Raw genomic sequence first — 23,122 nt, 5'->3', positions numbered from 1 at the left:
TGCTAGCGAGCTGAGCAAGGTATACTGTCCTCAAACTCACTGTGCTGGCACATACATGCAACATACACAATGCTAGTGAGCTGAGCAAGGTATACTGTCCTCAAACTCACTGTGCTGGCACATACATGCAACATACACAATGCTAGTGAGCTGAGCAAGGTATACTGTCCTCAAACTCACTGTGCTGGCACATACATGCAACATACACAATGCTAGCGAGCTGAGCAAGGTATACTGTCCTCACACTCACTGTGCTGCACATACATGCAACATACCCAATGCTAGAGAGCTGAGCAAGGTATACTGTCCTCAAACTCACTGTGCTGCACATACATGCAACATACACAATTCTAGCGAGCTGAGCAAGGTATACTGTCCTCACACTCACTGTGCTGGCACATACATGCAACATACCCAATGCTAGCGAGCTGAGCAAGGTATACTGTCCTCAAACTCACTGTGCGGGCACATACATGCAACATACACAATGCTAGCGAGCTGAGCAAGGTATACTGTCCTCAAACTCACTGTGCTGCACATACATGCAACATACACAATGCTAGTGAGCTGAGCAAGGTATACTGTCCTCACACTCACTGTGCTGCACATACATGCAACATACACAATGCTAGCGAGCTGAGCAAGGTATACTGTCCTTAAACTCACTGTGCTGCACATACATGCAACATACACAATGCTAACGAGCTGAGCAAGGTATACTGTCCTCAAACTCACTGTGCGGGCACATACATGCAACATACACAATGCTAGCGAGCTGAGCAAGGTATACTGTCCTCAAACTCACTGTGCTGGCACATACATGCAACATACACAATGCTAACGAGCTGAGCAAGGTATACTGTCCTCAAACTCACTGTGCTGGCACATACATGCAACATACACAATGCTAACGAGCTGAGCAAGGTATACTGTCCTCAAACTCACTGTGCGGGCACATACATGCAACATACACAATGCTAGCGAGCTGAGCAAGGTATACTGTCCTCACACTCACTGTGCTGGCACATACATGCAACATACACAATGCTAGCGAGCTGAGCAAGGTATACTGTCCTCAAACTCACTGTGCTGCCACATACATGCAACATACACAATGCTAGCGAGCTGAGCAAGGTATACTGTCCTCAAACTCACTGTGCTGCACATACATGCAACATACCCAATGCTAGCGAGCTGAGCAAGGTATACTGTCCTCAAACTCACTGTGCTGCACATACATGCAACATACACAATGCTAGCGAGCTGAGCAAGGTATACTGTCCTCAAACTCACTGTGCTGCACATACATGCAACATACACAATGCTAGCGAGCTGAGCAAGGTATACTGTCCTCAAACTCACTGTGCTGCACATACATGCAACATACACAATGCTAGCGAGCTGAGCAAGGTATACTGTCCTCACACTCACTGTGCGGGCACATACATGCAACATACACAATGCTAGCGAGCTGAGCAAGGTATACTGTCCTCAAACTCACTGTGCTGCACATACATGCAACATACCCAATGCTAGCGAGCTGAGCAAGGTATACTGTCCTCAAACTCACTGTGCTGCACATACATGCAACATACACAATGCTAGCTAGCTGAGCAAGGTATACTGTCCTCAAACTCACTGTGCTGCACATACATGCAACATACACAATGCTAGCGAGCTGAGCAAGGTATACTGTCCTCAAACTCACTGTGCTGCCACATACATGCAACATACACAATGCTAGCGAGCTGAACAAGGTATACTGTCCTCAAACTCACTGTGCTGCCACATACATGCAACATACACAATGCTAGCGAGCTGAGCAAGGTATACTGTCCTCAAACTCACTGTGCTGGCTCATACATGCAACATACACAATGCTAGCGTGCTGAGCAAGGTATACTGTCCTCAAACTCACTGTGCTGGCTCATACATGCAACATACACAATGCTAGCGAGCTGAGCAAGGTATACTGTCCTCAAACTCACTGTGCTGCACATACATGCAACATACACAATGCTAGCGAGCTGAGCAAGGTATACTGTCCTCACACTCACTGTGCTGGCACATACATGCAACATACCCAATGCTAGCGAGCTGAGCAAGGTATACTGTCCTCAAACTCACTGTGCGGGCACATACATGCAACATACCCAATGCTAGCGAGCTGAGCAAGGTATACTGTCCTCAAACTCACTGTGCTGGCTCATACATGCAACATACACAATGCTAGTGAGCTGAACAAGGTATACTGTCCTCACACTCACTGTGCTGCACATACATGCAACATACACAATGCTAGCGAGCTGAGCAAGGTATACTGTCCTCAAACTCACTGTGCTGCACATACATGCAACATACACAATGCTAGCGAGCTGAGCAAGGTATACTGTCCTCACACTCACTGTGCTGCACATACATGCAACATACACAATGCTAGCGAGCTGAGCAAGGTATACTGTCCTCAAACTCACTGTGCTGCACATACATGCAACATACACAATGCTAGCGAGCTGAGCAAGGTATACTGTCCTCAAACTCACTGTGCTGCCACATACATGCAACATACACAATGCTAGCGAGCTAAGCAAGGTATACTGTCCTCAAACTCACTGTGCTGCCACATACATGCAACATACACAATGCTAGCGAGCTGAGCAAGGTATACTGTCCTCAAACTCACTGTGCTGGCTCATACATGCAACATACCCAATGCTAGCGAGCTGAGCAAGGTATACTGTCCTCAAACTCACTGTGCTGGCTCATACATGCAACATACACAATGCTAGTGAGCTGAACAAGGTATACTGTCCTCACACTCACTGTGCTGCACATACATGCAACATACACAATGCTAGTGAGCTGAACAAGGTATACTGTCCTCAAACTCACTGTGCTGCACATACATGCAACATACCCAATGCTAGCGAGCTGAGCAAGGTATACTGTCCTCAAACTCACTGTGCTGCACATATATGCAACATACCCAATGCTAGCGAGCTGAGCAAGGTATACTGTCCTCAAACTCACTGTGCTGTACATACATGCAACATACACAATGCTAGTGAGCTGAACAAGGTATACTGTCCTCAAACTCACTGTGCTGCACATACATGCAACATACACAATGCTAGTGAGCTGAGCAAGGTATACTGTCCTCAAACTCACTGTGCTGCACATACATGCAACATACACAATGCTAGTGAGCTGAGCAAGGTATACTGTCCTCAAACTCACTGTGCTGGCACAAAGCAATATCTGTGGAACAGGAAGGATAGAACATCACACCTGGGCGTGGGACAGTGAGCTGTACAGAGTATCACACACACAGACACACAATGTTGCAGGGTGCACTATCTCCCTCTGGCAGGTGTGTGACTGCCTGCATGGGGTACAAGCCTAGGGGAGCAGCAGCACCTGAATATAACAATTGTACTAGAGTCTATATGTTCTTTATTGGTCTGTTACACACAATGATCAGGGCACATGGCTAACAGGTGCGTTTAGAGGGGACATTGGCTGCTATAATGATTATGGTGTCAGCATGAAGATCGGCTAACAAGCAACTTATCTCATAAAACCAAAAAGTAGTGCGGTAGACGGACTAATTCTTTATCCCTTCTGTTCTGATGTCTCTTCTCACTCCCCTGATGTCTCTTCTTTCTCCCCTGATGTCTCTTCTCTCTCCCCTGATGTCTCTTCTCACTCCCCTGATGTCTCTTCTCACTCCCCTGATGTCTCTTCTCTCTCCCCTGATGTCTCTTCTCACTCCCCTGATGTCTCTTCTCACTCCCCTGATGTCTCTTCTCACTCCCCTGATGTTTCTTCTCATTCCCCTGTCTCTTCTCTCTCCCCTGATGTCTCTTCTCACTCCCCTGATGTTTCTTCTCATTCCCCTGTCTCTTCTCTCTCCCCTGATGTCTCTTCTCACTCCCCTGATGTTTCTTCTCATTCCCCTGTCTCTTCTCTCTCCCCTGATGTCTCTTCTCTCTCCCCTGATGTCTCTTCTCTCTCCCCTGATGTCTCTTCTCTCTCCCCTGATGTCTCTTCTCACTCCCCTGATGTCTCTTCTCACTCCCCTGATGTCTCTTCTCTCTCCCCTGATGTCTCTTCTCACTTCCCTGATGTCTCTTCTCACTCCCCTGATGTCTCTTCTCTCTCCCCTGATGTCTCTTTTCTCTCCCCTGATGTCTCTTCTCACTCCCCTGATGTCTCTTCTCACTCCCCTGATGTCTCTTCTCACTCCCCTGATGTTTCTTCTCATTCCCCTGTCTCTTCTCTCTCCCCTGATGTCTCTTCTCACTCCCCTGATGTCTCTTCTCTCTCCCCTGATGTCTCTTCTCTCTCCCCTGATGTCTCTTCTCACTCCCCTGATGTCCCATCTGCCCTGATGTCTCTCCCACCTGCCCTGATGTCTCACCCACCTGCCCTGATGTCTCTCCCACCTGCCATGATGTCTCTCCCACCTGCTCTGATGTCTCTCCCACCTGCCCTGATGTCTCTCCCACCTGCTCTGATGTCTCTCCCACCTGCCCTGATGTCTCTCCCACCTGCTCTGATGTCTCTCCCACCTGCCCTGATGTCTCTCCCACCTACCCTGATGTCACTCCCAGCTGCGCTGATGTCTCTCCCATCTGCCCTGATGTCTCTCCCACCTACCCTGATGTCACTCCCAGCTGTCCTGATGTCTCTCCCACCTGCTCTGATGTCTCTCCCACCTGCCCTGATGTCTCTCCCACCTGCCCTGATGTCTCTCCCACCTGCCCTGATGTCTCTCCCACCTGCCCTGATGTCTCACCCACCTGTCCTGATGTCTCTCCCACCTGCCCTGATGTCTCTCCCACCTGCCCTGATGTCTCTCCCACCTGCCCTGATGTCTCACCCACCTGCCCTGATGTCTCTCCCACCTGCCCTGATGTCTCTCCCACCTGCCCTGATGTCTCACCCACCTGTCCTGATGTCTCTCCCACCTGCTCTGATGTCTCTCCCACCTGCTCTGATGTCTCACCCACCTGCCCTGATGTCTCTCCCACCTGCCCTGATGTCTCACCCACCTGTCCTGATGTCTCTCCCACCTGCCCTGATGTCTCTCCCACCTGCCCTGATGTCTCTCCCACCTGCCCTGATGTCTCTCCCACCTGCCCTGATGTCTCTCCCACCTCCCTGATGTCTCTCCCACCTCCCCTGATGTCTCTCCCACCTGCCCTGATGTCTCACCCACCTGTCCTGATGTCTCTCCCACCTGTCCTGATGTCTCTCCCACCTGTCCTGATGTCTCTCCCACCTGTCCTGATGTCTCTCCCAGCTGCCCTGATGTCTCTCCCACCTGCCCTGATGTCTCACCCACCTGCCCTGATGTCTCTCCCACCTGCCCTGATGTCTCTCCCACCTGTCCTGATGTCTCACCCACCTGTCCTGATGTCTCTCCCACCTGTCCTGATGTCTCTCCCACCTGTCCTGATGTCTCTCCCAGCTGCCCTGATGTCTCTCCCACCTGCCCTGATGTCTCACCCACCTGCCCTGATGTCTCTCCCACCTGCCCTGATGTCTCTCCCACCTGTCCTGATGTCTCACCCACCTGTCCTGATGTCTCTCCCACCTGCCCTGATGTCTCTCCCACCTCCCCTGATGTCTCTCCCACCTGCCCTGATGTCTCTCCCACCGTGCCTAATATCACATGCCTGGCCCTGCCCCTGCTTCTGCTATAAGACTATACAACACATCAGTTACCATGGGGGACTATGTTCCCTTACTCGCTGTTTTCTCTTTCTTTCTGATATATCCGCCTTACTGTACTGAGATGTTTCTGAGCCTTGCATTCTCTCATCCTGTTCCCCTGATATCTTCTTTCTTTATAACAACTCACACAGAGGCGTAACTAGAAACCACAGGGCCCAGGTGCACGAATCTAAGAAGCACCCACCCAGAAAAAAAATGTGAATCAGATTAAATGTCTGCAAAAGGAGGTGCCCACAGTTTGTGAGATGGTCTGACCCCCCTATTACTGTATATAGTGAGTCAGTTACACAGTCTGTAATCTGCCGGTGAGATGGCTGGCCTGACCCTACCCAGTACTTTATAAAGTGACCACAGTAGTCTGTGACATGGTCCAGCCCCCCGTATTGTATATAGTGGTACTTTATAGTGACACGGTTTACCGCCCGCCCCCCCCCCCCATGCTGTAGTAACAAGGTCTGTAATTTGCTGGTTCTACAAACTTACACACACACACACACACATGCATAAATACACACACAGTTATATACATACATACATACATACACACACACATATACATACATACACACACACACACATATACATACATACACACACACACACATATACATACATACATACACACACACATATATACATACATGCATACATACACACATATACATACACACACACACATACATGTATAAATACAGACACAGTCACATACATACATACACACACACACATAAATACACACACAGTCATATACATACATACATACACACACACATATACATACACACACACACACATAAATACACACACAGTCATATACATACATACATACACACACACACATATACATACATACATACACACACACATACATAGGTACACACACAGTCATATACATACATACATACATACACACACATATACATACATACACACATATACATACATACATACACATATACATACACACACACATACACATATACATACACACACACACACATACATGTATAAATACACACACAGTCACATACATACATACACACACAGTCATATACATACATACATACACACACACACATATACATACATACATACACACATACATAGGTACACACACAGTCATATACATACATACATACACACAGATATACATACATACACACACACACATACATGTATAAATACAGACACAGTCACATACATACATACACACACACACATAAATACACACACAGTCATATACATACATACATACACACACACATATACATACACACACACACACATAAATACACACACAGTCATATACATACATACATACACACACACACATATACATACATACATACACACACACACACACATACATAGGTACACACACAGTCATATACATACATACATACATACACACACATATACATACATACACACATATACATACATACATACACATATACATACACACACACATACACATATACATACACACACACACACACGCATACATGTATAAATACACACACAGTCACATACATACATACACACACAGTCATATACATACATACATACACACACACACATATACATACATACATACACACACACATACATAGGTACACACACAGTCATATACATACATACATACATACATACACACACATATACATACATACACACATATACATACATACACATATACATACACACACACATACACATATACATACACACACACACACACACACACATACACATATACATACACACACAGTCATATACATACATACATACACACACACACATATACATACATACACACACACATACATAGGTACACACACAGTCATATACACACATACATACATACACACACATATACATACATACACACATATACATACATACATACACATATACATACACACACACATACACATATACATACACACACACACACACACATACATGTATAAATACACACACAGTCACATACATACATACACACACACATGCATAAATACACACACAGTCACATACATACATACACACACACATACATGCATAAATACACACACAGTCATATACATACATACATACACACACATATACATACATGCATGCATAAATACACACACAGTCACATACATACATACACACACACACATACATGCATAAATACACACACAGTCATATACATACATACATACACACACATATACATACATGCATGCATAAATACACACACAGTCATATACATACATACACATACACATACATGCATAAATACACACACAGTCATATACATACATACACATACATACATACACACACACATACATGCATAAATACACACACAGTCATATACATACATACACATACACACACACATATACATACATACATACATACATACACACACACATATACATACACACACACATATACATACATACATGCATAAATACACACACAGTCACATACATACATACACACATAAACACCAATGGGTAAAACAGAAACACTAACCCCTGTAGTCAGACACTAGTGAAGCATCACGTTACACTCTCATGATATCAGTGCAGGCAGTGGCAGGTCAACGTTTTTTATTGTAAAAAATTATTATTTTTAAATTTGCGACCTCTGCACCCCCTGTAGTTTCGCCCCTGAACTCACACCATTTACCTTTTTAATTAATTCTGTATTTTCCTCTTTGATCTCCACATTAATGGGCGTCTCTGGGTACCGCTTAAACACTTCCTCCAATAAGGAGATCCGGCGATCGCTGCCTGATGAGAAGTGACCTATAGTGGGAATACCTCATGTGAGAATCTAAGTGAACTAGATCAGAATTAAACTTTCATGATTCAGACGGAGCTTACAAAGAAATTTCCAATTTTCTTCTGTTACATTCACCTTTTCCTATTGGTCTTGTTGTGAAATCTACAGGGGTAGCTCAGGAGCGTGCATGTGTCTGGAGTAATGTTTGTGACAATGTTTGTAACAATGTTAAAGATATAGTGCTCAAGACTCATGAACGCTCATGATCCGACTCAGGTATGCTCTCATGGAAAGTAGCTAAGTTTCAACAAAGGAGACCAAGAGAAAAAGGAACATTTGATAATAGTTTTAAGAAAGTGAATTGGACTTTTTATTAAATTGTAAGTCCTGCCTTAATCGATTCATTTTGGCTTTCATATCCCTTTGAGTTCATAAGCAGACTTTCTCGTGTCTTCTCTTTTGATTGTAAGCTCCTGGGCCCAACTTGTATCTGCACCAACAGGTAAGACTCAACAACACAGGGAACTGCTACATACCTGGGAAAAAGGTGACTTCTAGGGACGCCTTGTATGGAGGCAGCTCCTGGGAGGGGGGAAATCAGTAAACACTGTGAATATATATTAAAGGGACATAAAACCCAGTATTTTTATCATGATTCAGATAGAGAACACAATTAAAAAGGCTTTTTTTTCAATTTACTTCTATTATAAAATTGACTTTGCTCTCTTGATAGCCTTTGATGAAAAGCAAGTAGGTAGGCTCAGGAATGTGCACATGTTTGTTGCACTATATGGCAGCAGTTTTGCAACACTACTTTTAACAATGTTATACATCTGCAAGAGCACTAGATGGCAGCAGTGTTTGCTGCATTGTAGTGCTCCGGGCACGTGCACGCTACCTATCTAGGTATGCTAACTACATAGGTAAGGTAAGAATACCATGAAAATGAAGCAAATTTCATAATGGAAGTAAATTACAATTGTATTATCTATCTGAATGTTTTTTTTCCCTTTAAATATCCAATATATACCACATCATGTTTTACAAAGATTTAGTATTATAATGATTCCAAATGTGTTTATTAAAACCAACTGTTTCTAAGGGAGTTTCCCATATTAGCCAATAAGCAGTAAATTCCAATGAGTCTGTTGTATACAATCATTCATTTAGTTTAATATTACATTTTGACGGCTTTTCATTTTTTTCATGTAAAAATAATTCTTAATGTGTGCTAAACTGACACAGCGTTAGACCTAAATATCGAACCCTGAGGTGCGTTAAGCATATTTTACATTCCTATGTTTTTCACGTAGAAAAATATTTAATTTTTATTATTAAATATATACACAGTATATATATATATGATACTGTTTATGTAAAATAGATATTTATACCTTTATATCTATAGGAATAGATATAAAGGTTTAGGTACCGCATATAAAGATATATATAGAAATATGTATTTATAATAAAAATTACATTATTCTTTATGTGAAGAACATTGGAATGTAAAATATTCATAACTCCTGTTGTGTTTTTATTCGGCGCTCTCTATTGACTTCAATGGGGAGAATACATTAACATGTCACAATATTTGGTTAGCGTGCATCGGGTTTCGCTTGCGTGCAAACTTTTTACTTTCAAATTGTAATACGCACTCAACCCATCGTGCGAAAACAGCCTCTCTCTAGCGAAGTTTACACTCGAGCGGAAGCGCTAAATAGCCTGAAATGTGCTAAGTGGGTTATTAGAAGTTTTGCTAATGAATTGTGTTGGTTTAACATTTGAAAGCTCTGGGAAAAGCCAATCAAGGCACTTCCCACAGGAATTCCAATGGATTTGTATAGCAAGGCCATTGTTTGTCGATACCACAGGCCAAGAGCAGCTTATTCTTGCTTCTAACTTTCCAGACATGTAAATGAGCTTTATATAATTGCCAACTATCACGATTCTCCCGGGACAGTCCTGGGTTTTTGCCTCCTGTCCAGCAGTATAAATGTCCCAGGATTCTGTCTTTGTAAGAAACCTGCCCTAAGGTGTGGTCTTAGCACGGATGTCTGACTGTGGGAATGTGGCATGAGATCTGTGTTGGTCTTATGTATATGTTTGCTTGCATATTGTGGCATCTAATTCATCTAACTTTATTTTAGAAGAGCACAATGATAAAATAATATACGTAGTTTGGTGAATTGGAATCTGTGAATCTTTACAGATTAGAATTATAAAATAATACAATATTAAATATTTTATACATATTGTGCGTATTTTTTGGAGGCACAGAATGGGCGGAGCTAGGGTAATTAACAGTGGGTGTGGCTAATTCTCCCATAACCGTTTGCTCTGCTACAAAGTGACAGCTATGGCACCATCCTAGTATACAAAGTATTATTGTGTTCATTCTGCAACCATAATGTTCACATATTAGCACTGTGCAGTAATGCAGAATTTAGTGTCTTCTGTGTGGCTTCCATTGTAGCCACAATATAACATCACAGTGAGGGGTAGGGGTGCCAGATATCCTCCACAAAAATACTGGACAATCTGTTTGTGACTGGTCATGATGGTAGGTGGGATCACACAACGCCTCCCCCAAAAGCTCTACCTGAGCCGCCAATCTTGAACCCCCCATGTATAATTTTCCCAACTGAGCAGTCATTTTGCCCCTTGGCTACCAGTCATGCAAATCAACAATTTTACCTCTTTGGCTGCCAGGAACACATAAACAGAAGTGATTTCACTCCCTTGACTTAAACAGAAGTGATTTCACTCCCTTGACTTAAACAGAAGTGATTTCACTCCCTTGACTTATTTCTAACGTGTTGAGGCTTAGAAGGCCTTTTATGTGTGACTTTAAAAAAAAACAGGACATTTAATTGTCTAGTATTTTTATGAAGATTATACAGGGCAGTTTGCTAAAATACTGGACCGTCCGGTTGAATAATGGACACCTGGCAATCTAAGTGAGGGGTTGTGCCTTACAATCAGCCTAGGAGATAACAGAGACAGAATTTATATTTTTCATTCACCTCATAATTGAGGTCACTGATCTCAACATCATGTCCCGTCTGCCGTAGCAAATTCAGGTCATGTGACACTACAATTTGTCCGTCCTTAGTCAGGTGACAGTCCAGCTCCAGGAGGTCAGTGTGATTGGCCATAGCACTGTGCAGAAACAAAAATCCAACCAATCAATGATCTGCATTCACACCACACCCCCTCCCATCATCCATCAGTTGTCTAGTAGCATGCAGAATATATATCTCTAAAGAATGTTAAGGGCACATGAAACCTAAAATTTTTCTTTTGTGATTAAGACAGGACAATAATAAACAACTTTCCAATTTGCTTATATTACATAATTTGCTTCATTCTCTTGATATCCTTTGTTGGACAGAGAGATAATACAATGTCCATTTCTCATTGTTCACTATAAGTATTGTTTTCGCTGTTTATACAGTGAGAGATAAATATATGATAAGAAAGATTTTTAGTAAATATAGACAGATACATGGACAGGTCTGCTTTTCATGTAAGATCAGCCCATTTGATTGGACTGCAGTTTCAGGTAGCAGAGACAGCTATTGCATATAACAAATATAGCTAAAAGAACAATTGCCCATACACTTTAAACTTTTTAAACTGACCCTAACTGGCCCCACCAAAGATTCAAAGCTTTTCAAGGAGTATGCCCCTGCACTGAAAAACTCTGTACATTTAAATGCTTTTGAAACATTTATTTTCAATACAAATAATTTGCAAAGCAACATTAGATTGCTGATCTATACTATGGAATTATTGCACAATTATTTTAATGTCCCTTTAAGTCTCAATCCATTTCCAGTCACCAATAAAACATTTCTTGGACTCACTTGTCAAAAGCTTCCAGCGTATTCTCCAGCCTCTCCCCAGCGCCTGAAGAAAATATAGTCAGTGAGAGCAATAAACTGTCAGTTACGTACACTGTCACACCCAGAAGCCACTGTTTAATTCAGAAATGTGCTTATAAACACAGCACTTACAGACATCAAGTAGATCTATGTGCTAGATATACATACACTAGGTGTAGCCTCCTATGTGCTAGATATACATACACTAGGTGTAGCCTCCTATGTGCTAGATATACATACACTAGGTGTAGCCTCCTATGTGCTAGATATACATACACCAGGTGTAGCCTCCTATGTGCTAGATATACATACACTAGGTGCAGCCTCCTATGTGCTAGATATACATACACTAGGTGTAGCCTCCTATGTGCTAGATATACATACACCAGGTGTAGCCTCCTATGTGCTAGATATACATACACTAGGTGCAGCCTCCTATGTGCTAGATATACATACACTAGGTGTAGCCTCCTATGTGCTAGATATACATACACTAGGTGTAGCCTCCTATGTGCTAGATATACATACACCAGGTGTAGCCTCCTATGTGCTAGATATACATACACTAGGTGCAGCCTCCTATGTGCTAGATATACATACACCAGGTGTAGCCTCCTATGTGCTAGATATACATACACTAGGTGTAGCCTCCTATGTGCTAGATATACATACACCAGGTGTAGCCTCCTATGTGCTAGATATACATACACTAGGTGCAGCCTCCTATGTGCTAGATATACATACACCAGGTGTAGCCTCCTATGTGCTAGATATACATACACTAGGTGCAGCCTCCTATGTGCTAGATATACATACACCAGGTGTAGCCTCCTATGTGCTAGATATACATACACTAGGTGTAGCCTCCTATGTGCTAGATATACATACACTAGGTGTAGCCTCCTATGTGCTAGATATACATACACTAGGTGTAGCCTCCTATGTGCTAGATATACATACACTAGGTGTAGCCTCCTATGTGCTAGATATACATACACAAGGTGTAGCCTCCTATGTGCTAGATATACATACACTAGGTGTAGCCTCCTATGTGCTAGATATACATACACTAGGTGTAGCCTCCTATGTGCTAGATATACATACACCAGGTGTAGCCTCCTATGTGCTAGATATACATACACCAGGTGTAGCCTCCTATGTGCTAGATATACATACACCAGGTGTAGCCTCCTATGTGCTAGATATACATACACTAGGAGTAGCCTCCTATGTGCTAGATATACATACACTAGGTGCAGCCTCCTATGTGCTAGATATACATACACTAGGTGCAGCCTCCTATGTGCTAGATATACATACACTAGGTGTAGCCTCCTATGTGCTAGATATACATACACTAAGTGTAGCCTCCTATGTGCTAGATATACATACACCAGGTGTAGCCTCCTATGTGCTAGATATACATACACTAGGAGTAGCCTCCTATGTGCTAGATATACATACACTAGGTGCAGCCTCCTATGTGCTAGATATACATACACTAGGTGTAGCCTCCTATGTGCTAGATATACATACACCAGGTGTAGCCTCCTATGTGCTAGATATACATACACTAAGTGTAGCCTCCTATGTGCTAGATATACATACACCAGGTGTAGCCTCCTATGTGCTAGATATACATACACTAGGTGCAGCCTCCTATGTGCTAGATATACATACACCAGGTGTAGCCTCCTATGTGCTAGATATACATACACTAGGTGCAGCCTCCTATGTGCTAGATATACATACACCAGGTGTAGCCTCCTATGTGCTAGATATACATACACCAGGTGTAGCCTCCTATGTGCTAGATATACATACACTAGGTGTAGCCTCCTATGTGCTAGATATACATACACTATGTGTAGCCTCCTATGTGCTAGATATACATACACTAGGTGTAGCCTCCTATGTGCTAGATATACATACACCAGGTGTAGCCTCCTATGTGCTAGATATAAATACACTAGGTGTAGCCTCCTATGTGCTAGATATACATACACTAGGTGTAGCCTCCTATGTGCTAGATATACATACACTATGTGTAGCCTCCTATGTGCTAGATATACATACACTATGTGTAGCCTCCTATGTGCTAGATATACATACACCAGGTGTAGCCTCCTATGTGCTAGATATACATACACCAGGTGTAGCCTCCTATGTGCTAGATATACATACACCAGGTGTAGCCTCCTATGTGCTAGATATACATACACTAAGTGTAGCCTCCTATGTGCTAGATATACATACACTAGGTGTAGCCTCCTATGTGGTAGCACTGCAGGGAAAAGAATAGACCAAAAACTGCCAACAGGCAGAAAATAGTGTGATGAGAGAGGGAGGGAGGGAGGGAGAGAGAGAGAGGGAGAGAGAGCGAGGGGGAGAGAGAGAGAGAGGGAGAGAGAGAGGGAGGGAGGGAGAGAGAGAGAGGGGGAGAGAGAGAGGGAGAGAGGGAGAAAGAAAGAGAGAAAGAGAGAGGGATAGAAAGAGAGAGAGGGAGAAAGAAAGAGAGAGGGAGAGAGAGAGAGAGAGAGAGAGAGAGGGAGAGAGAGAGGGAGAGAGAGAGGGAGAGAGAGGGGGAGAGAGAGGGAGAGAGGGAGGGAGAGAGAGAGAGAGAGAGAGAGAGAGGGGGGGAAGAAAGAGAGATAGAGAGAATGATAGAGAAAGAGAGAGAGAGAGAGAGAGAGAGATAGAGGGAGGGAGGGAGAGAGAGAGGGAGGGAGAGAGGGAGAAAGAAAGAGAGATAGATAGATAGATAGAGAGAGAGGGAGAAAGAAAGAGAGATAGAGAGAATGATAGAGAAAGAGAGAGAGAGGGAGAGAGAGAGGGAGAAAGAAAGAGAGATAGAGAGAATGATAGAGAAAGAAAGAGAGAGAGGGGGGAGAGAGCGAGGGAGAGAGAGAGAGAGAGAGAGGGAGAGGGATAGAGAAATACAGAGAGAGGGATAGAGAAAGAGAGAAAAAGAGAGAGAGAGAAAGAGAGAGAGAGAAAGAGCGAGAGACAGAGAAAGAGCAAGCAAGAGAGATAGAGAGAGAGAGAAAGAGAATGAAAGAGAAAGAGAGAGAGATAAGGAGAGAGAATGGGGGTTAGAGAAAGGGACAAGATAGAAGGAAATAGAGAGAGGAGAAGAGATGGAGAATGTGTAAGAGAGAGGGAGAGAGAGAAATTGAGATAGTGGGAAAAAGAGAGAGGGTCAAAGAGAGAGTGAGAGAAAGGGAGCAAGAGAGCGTGAGAGAGAGCAAGAGAGCATGAGAGAGAGGGAGCAAGAGAGCGTGAGAGAGAGAGGGAGGAAGAGAGAGTGTGAGAGAGAGGGAGCAAGAGAGCGTGAGAGAGAGAGGGAGCAAGAGAGAGTGAGAGAGTAGGGAGCAAGAGAGCATGAGAGAAAGAGGGAGCAAGATAGCGTGAGAGAGAAAGGGAGCAAGAGAGCGTGAGAGAGAGAGGGATCAAGAGAGAGTGAGAGAGAGAGAGGGAGCAAGAGAGCGTGTGAGAGAGAGAGGGAGCAAGAGAGCATGAGAAAGAGAGGGAGCAAGAGAGCATGAGAAAGAGAGGGAGCAAGAGAGAGTGAGAGAGAGAGGGAGCAAGAGAGAGAGAGTAGGGAGCAAGAGAGAGTGAGAGAGAGAGGGCGCAAGAAAGCGTGAGAGAGAGAGAGAGGGAGCAAGAGAGAAAGAGTAGGGAGCAAGAGAGAGTGAGAGGGAGCAAGAGAGAGAGAGAGTAGGGAGCAAGAGAGAGTGAGAGAGAGAGGGAGCAAGAGAGTGTGAGAGAGTAGGGAGCAAGAGAAAGGGAGAGAGAGAGAGGGAGCATGAGAGAGGGAGCATGAGAGAGTGAGAGAGGGAGCAAGAGAGAGTGAGAGAGGGAGCAAGAGAGAGTGAGAGAGGGAGCAAGAGAGAGGGAGCAAGAGAGAGGGAGCAATAGAGAGAGTGAGAGAGGGAGCAAGAGAGAGTGAGAGAGAGAGGGAGCATGAAAGAGTGAGAGAGGGAGCAAGAGAGAGTGAGAGAGGGAGCAAGAGAGAGTGAGAGAGGGAGCAAGAGAGAGTGAGAGAGGGAGCAAGAGAGAGTGAGAGAGAGAGGGAGCAATAGAGAGTGAGAGAGAGAGGGAGCAAGAGAGAGTGAAAGAGGGAGCAAGAGAGAGTGAGAGAGAGGGAAGGTGTAAGAGACAGGGGGAAACCTCACCAGCATGGAGAGAAATCAAACAAAATCTTTGGCATTTTTTATACCTTGTATTGTAGTAGGAGTCTGTGTTTCCCATAAAGAGCACTACACATAAACATATCAGGCCCTCAGTAAGAAACAGAAGATATAAAGACAATCTATAAAGATGAATACAATGGTCTCATTAATGGTCCCTCCAGCCTTTGTACAGTTATGCAGATTTATACACTCTAAGGGGCCTATTTATCAAGCCGTCAACCGCAAATACGCTGGAATTCCGCAGCGTAATTGTGGAGAGCTTGATTCACCTATCAAAGGCTACAGACCGACAAAAGTAGAAATTTGTGACGTAACATACAATCCGCCGGTCTCAGTCCTACACAGATCGATGCTTACGTCATTACAGATGTTCTGAATACAAGTTCGGCTCTATTTGACTACTTTTGCTAGTTAAGAAATAACTACCAGGTACGCTTGCCACTATTCCGGCCCAGCGTACCTGGTTTTCAAATAATGCCATAGGAATCAATGGGAGTCTGAAAGCAGTGAAAGCTCATGTTCGCTGCTGCCCAATATCCCATTGATTCCTATGGGAGAATAAAAATTACGTTTACACCTAACACCCTAACATGTACCTCGAGTCTAAACACCCCTAATCTGCCGCCCCCTACACCGCCGCCACCTACATTATACTTATTAACCCCTAATCTGCCGCCCCTACATAATTATCAAAGCTTTAAACTAATTACACCTAATCTAAGGGTCCTATGAAAATAAAAAAGCCCCCCCCCCCCAATAAAAAAAAACCCCTAACCTACAATAAACTACAAATAGCTCTTAAAAGGGCCTTTTGCGGGGCATTGCCCCAAAGAAATCAGCTCTTTTACCTGTAAAACAAAAATACAAACAACCCCCCAACAGTAAAACCCACCACCCACATAACCAACCCCCCAAATAAAAAGCTAACTAAAAAAGCCTAAGCTCCCCATTGCCCTGAAAAGGGCATTTGGATGGGCATTGCCCTTAAAAGGGCATTTAGCTCTATTGCAGCCCATGTCCTAATCTAAAACTAAAACCCACCCAATAAACCCTTAAAAATCCTAACACTAACCCCAGAAGCCGGGAGACTTCCTCAACGAAGCGGCCGAAGTCTTCATCCATTCCCGCAGAAGTCTTAATCCAGACGGCATCTTCTATCTTCATCCATCCGGCACGGAGCGAATCCATCTTCAAGACATCCAACGCAGAGCACCCTCTTCTTTCCGACTAATACCGACGAATGAAGGTTCCTTTAAATGACGTAATCCAAGATGGCGTCCCTTAGATTCTGATTGGCTGATAGAATTCTATCAGCCAATCGGAATTAAGATTGGAAAAACCCTTTTGGCTGTTGCAATCAGCCAATAGGATTGAGCTTGCATTCTATTGGTTGATTGAAATAGCCAATAGAATGCGAGTTCAATCCTATTGGCTGATTGGATCAGCCAATAGGATGAAAGCTCAATCCTATTGGCTGATTGCAACAGCCAATAGGATTTTTTCAACCTTAATTCCGATTGGCTGATAGAATTCTATCAGCCAATCGGAATCTAAGGGACGGCATCTTGGATGACGTCATTTAAAGGAACCTTCATTTGTCAGTAGTCGTCGGAAAGAAGAGGATGCTCCGCATCGGATGTTTTGAAGATGGAGCCGCTCCGTGCCGGATGGATGAAGATAGAAGATGCCATCTGGATGAAGACTTCTGCGGGTTTGGATGAAGACTTCAGCCGCTTCATTGAGGACTTCTCCCGGCTTCTTGGAGGATGGATGTCGGATCTTCAAAACTGTAAGTAAATCTTCTGGGGTTAGTGTTAATATTTTTTAAGGGTTTATTTGGTGGGTTTTAGTTTTAGATTAGGACTTGGGCTGCAATAGAGCTAAATGCCCTTTTTAAGGGCAATGCCCATCCAAATGCCCTTTTCAGGGCAATGGGGAGCTTAAGCTTTTTTAGTTAGCTTTTTATTTGGGGGGTTGGTTGCGTGGGTGGTGGGTTTTACTGTTGGGGGGTTGTTTGTATTTTTGTTTTACAGGTAAAAGAGCTGATTTCTTTGGGGCAATGCCCCGCAAAAGGCCCTTTTAAGGGCTATTTGTAGTTTATTGTAGGTTAGGGTTTTTTTTTTATTTTGGGGGGGCTTTTTTATTTTCATAGGGCTCTTAGATTAGATGTAATTAGTTTAAAGCTTTGATAATTTCTTTTTTATTTTTTTGTAACTTAGTGTTTATTTTTTGTGTAACTTAGTGTTTGTTATTTTTTGTAACTTAGTTGTTAGTTTTTGGTAATTTAGTAATTTTTTAGTGTAGATTTAAATTATTTGAGTAGGGTTAGGTGTTTAAATATATAATATAGTTATTTTAATTTGTAGTTTAATGTAATTTTATTATAAAAGTTAGGTTAGATTAATTATTAATTTAATATAGTTTAATGTAATTGTATTATAATAGTTAGGGTAGGTTAATTATTAGTTTAATATAGTTTAATTTAATTCTAAAGGTAAGTTTAAATTTATTATAAGATAGGGATGAGTTAATATTTAATATAAAGTTAGTGGGTTGTTAGGTTTAGGGGTTAATAGTTTAATTTAGTTTATGGCGATGTGGAGGGCTGGTGTTTTAGAGGTTAATAACTTTATTATAGTGGCGGTGGGCTCCGGGAGTGGCGGTTTTGGGGTTAATAACTTTATTTAGTTGCGGCAGGGTCCGGGAGCGGTGGTATAGGGGTTAAACAGTTTAGTATAGTGTGGGTGTTTAGTGACAGTATACAAATAAAGCTGTCAACAAGCCGAAGAGCAGCGAGATCGATGACTGTTAGTTAACAACAGTCCGCTGCTCATCGCCCCGTACTTGGTGCGCGGCTTTTTGACAGTTTTTTTGGTAACTATGGAGAGCATATTCAGCGATGTTAGGTGAGCGTGTTAGTGCACAGTTGACGCTTTGATAAATAGGCCCGTCAGTGTTTACCTGGGTAAAGGTTACCTCTGTGAAAACACAACTAACAGGACAAAGAGGATAATATAAGACAGTTATAAAGATACAGGTCTACATACAGGTAGTTATATGGATACAGGTGAGTAACTGTACGAACAGGTATAAAGATATAAGTGTGTATTTGTACATATAGGCATATAGGTATAGGTGTGCAGCTGTATATATAGATATAGGTGTGCAGTTGTACATATAGGCATATAGGTGTGTATTTGTACATATAGGCATATAGATATATGTGTGCAGCTGTACATATAGGCATATAGATATAGGTGTGTATTTGTAAATATATGCATATAGGTATAGGTGTACAGCTGTACATATAGGTATGTAGCTTTATATATATATGTATAGGTGTGTAGCTGTACATATAGACATATAGATATAGGTGTGCAGCTGTACATATACGCAGGTTAAGGTGTGCAGCTGTACATATTAGTATATAGGTTAAGGCGTGTAGCTGTACATATTAGTATATAGGTTAGGGAGTGTAGCTGTACATATTAGTATATAGGTTAGGGAGTGTAGCTGTACATATTAGTATATAGGTTAAGGAGAGTAGCTGTACATACCACCTCTGTGGGCTATGTGCCTGCAGTGAAAAGACAACCGTTTCTTCTTGTGCAAGATATGAGGATTCTTCAGCAAGTAATAGGAGGTGACAGTATAGCCCCCCAAAACTGGGGCCAGGTAATACAGCGACCGCAGCATAGCAAGGAGGACAGCGAATGCAGACGGGAGTGATAGGAGGGAATGCAGACGGGAGGGTGATGCAGAGGGAGAAGGAATACACTTAGGATGTGAATGGAAACAAGAAAAAAAAGTGCTGGACTAGACTGGACGGGGTTGGGTTAAGAGAAGGAGGCTGAGAAAGGCAGGGAGAGCAGGTTAGATGTGTCTGATAAGGTCACACCCTGCTTTGGAGATACCCAGCACAACACTTACTACCACAACAATCTGACTGTCACACTCACTGCACTAAACACAGCTCTGTCACACTCACTGCACCAAACACAGCTCTGTCACACTCACTGCACCAAACACAGCTCTGTCACACTCACTGCACCAAACACAGCTCTGTCACACTCACTGCATTAAACACAGCTCTGTCACACTCACTGCATTAAACACAGCTCTGTCACACTCACTGCACCAAACACAGCTCTGTCACACTCACTGCACCAAACACAGCTCTGTCACACTCACTGCACCAAACACAGCTCTGTCACGCTCACTGCACTAAACACAGCTCTGTCACACTCACTGCACCAAACACAACTCTGTCACACTCACTGCGCCAAACACAGCTCTGTCACGCTCACTGCACCAAACACAGCTCTGTCACACTCACTGCACCAAACACAGCTCTGTCACACTCACTGCAAAAACACAACTCTGTCACACTCACTGCAAAAACACAACTCTGTCACACTCACTGCACTAAACACAGCTCTGTCACACTCACTGCACCAAACACAGCTCTGTCACACTCACTGCAAAAACACAACTCTGTCACACTCACTGCACCAAACACAGCTCTGTCACACTCACTGCACCAAACACAACTCTGTCACACTCACTGCACCAAACACAGCTCTGTCACACTCACTGCACCAAACACAGCTCTGTCACACTCACTGAACTAAACACAGCTCTGTCACACTCACTGCACAATACACAGCCCTGTCACACTCACTGCACCAAACACAGCTCTGTCACACTCCCTGCACCAAACACAGCTCTGTCACACTCACTGCACTAAACACAGCTCTGTCACACCAACTGTAGTAAACACAGCTCTGTCACACCAACTGTAGTAAACACAGCTCTGTCACACTCATTGCATTAAACACAGCTCTGTCACACTCAATGCACTAAACACAGCTCTGTCACACTCACTGCACTAAACAAAGCTCTGTCACACCCACTGCACTAAACACAGCTCTGTCACACCCACTGCACTAAACACAGCTCTGTCACACCCACTGCACTAAACACAGCTCTGTCACACCCACTGCACTAAACACAGCTCTGTCACACCCACTGCACTAAACACAGCTCTGTCACACTCACAACACCAAACACAGCTCTGTCACACTCACTGCATTAAACACAGCTCTGTCACACCCACTGCACAAACACAACTCTGTCACACTCACTGCACTAAACACAGCTCTGTCACACCCACTGCACTAAACACAGCTCTGTCACACTCACTGCATTAAACACAGCTCTGTCACACTCAATGCATTAAACACAGCTCTGTCACACCCACTGCACAAACACAACTCTGTCACACTCACTGCACTAAACACAGCTCTGTCACACTCACTGCACTAAACACAGCTCTGTTCTTATGGTCACACTCACTGTACAAAAAATAAACTCTCCGTCACATTCATGGCATCAGAACACCCTATGCGTCTCTTTTTTTTCTTTAGACCTGGCAAAGTCTTCTGTCTAATCTCTAGACCTGGCAATCTCTGTGCCCGCCTTTAGCCTTGGCACAGCTTCACTGCCCAGCTTCTGCCGCTCTCTGTTTGTTCTGTATTGTGTGTTGGAATGCTGCTGCTCAGCAGGATGTCTCACTAAGTGACAATCAGCAGTTTGGGAATCATTAGAACAGTATTCTGCAGGACAAAGGGTTAATGTTGCATTGCATATCAGTCAGAAAACAGTTAATGCAGCATTACTTTTCAGTAACAATAAATGTATCCTCACTCTGACATCACAACCCCTCACCTCTGCAGGTCACATCATTATTGCCCACCTTGTGTTATGTAGAATGACGACACTTTACAAATAAATAATGATTGTGGCTAAACATTAACAGGTTACACAGGTGAGCATAAGCAATATTTGGCAACAGAGTAGTTAAACTGATATCACCTGAGACACACCCACATGCATTCCAGGCAGGCACGTACCCGCACCCCTTATACTCACATACACAAGTCAGAACCTGCTGGGGCAGAAAATAATAAGTGACCATCACTTGCCCCAAGCAATGTAAAATGGGAAGGGGATCCTAGATCAGTGGTGGAACAAAAAGAGAGAGACCTGGGGGTCTGGAATAGAACACTGAAAGATTAGAAGGAAGGAGAAATACCCTGTGTACTGGAATAGCACAAATATGCAAAGTGATTTAAAGATTAAAATCAAATTTTATTTTGCCTAAAATAGCATAAAAATCTGATCTGAATGTAAATCTGTAATCACTTTTCTCTTCTGTTATTTCTGGAATAAAAAGATAAATTGAACCATGCAAAAGCATCACAGGCCTAGATTCATAGACGCTCGCGTGAAAGCGAAATCAGGTTCGAAATCTATTGAGCAGCGCTCATCTGTAATGTTTCTTTACTTGCCGTCCTTGCCCTTAACATCTATAGTTGCGTGAGGTGCCTAATACGCTATATCTCGTACATCAAACACCAACCGCTAGCAACACGGGAAAACAATATTTAGAACCACAATACTTTTTGTGCACTCGTTTAACCCCTTAATGCCAGGTCTAATTTGTCTACTTCATCCGGAAAAAAG

At 43.3% G+C, this 23,122-nt stretch overlaps 1 protein-coding gene across 1 annotated transcript in view; it reads right to left on the bottom strand.

The window, feature by feature from the left end:
- Nucleotides 1-20,438, bottom strand: part of GDPD3 (glycerophosphodiester phosphodiesterase domain containing 3) — a 39,900-nt gene extending 19,462 nt beyond the window's left edge. The window contains exons 1-5 of the mRNA XM_053694625.1: nucleotides 20,155-20,438; nucleotides 12,387-12,429; nucleotides 11,544-11,679; nucleotides 9,054-9,099; nucleotides 8,422-8,540 (exon numbers count right to left, since the gene is read on the bottom strand). Coding sequence (XP_053550600.1) covers nucleotides 8,422-8,540; nucleotides 9,054-9,099; nucleotides 11,544-11,679; nucleotides 12,387-12,429; nucleotides 20,155-20,293 — 483 coding nt within the window. The 5' untranslated portion in view covers nucleotides 20,294-20,438. The remainder of the gene's footprint in view (nucleotides 1-8,421; nucleotides 8,541-9,053; nucleotides 9,100-11,543; nucleotides 11,680-12,386; nucleotides 12,430-20,154) is intronic.
- Nucleotides 20,439-23,122: the final 2,684 nt, after the last annotated feature.

The sequence above is a fragment of the Bombina bombina genome, chromosome 11 (genome assembly GCF_027579735.1).
Source record: "Bombina bombina isolate aBomBom1 chromosome 11, aBomBom1.pri, whole genome shotgun sequence".
NCBI classification, from domain to species: Eukaryota; Metazoa; Chordata; class Amphibia; order Anura; family Bombinatoridae; genus Bombina; species Bombina bombina.
Note: the sequence above shows the minus strand (reverse complement) of the source record. Positions and strands in the feature narration are given on the sequence as shown.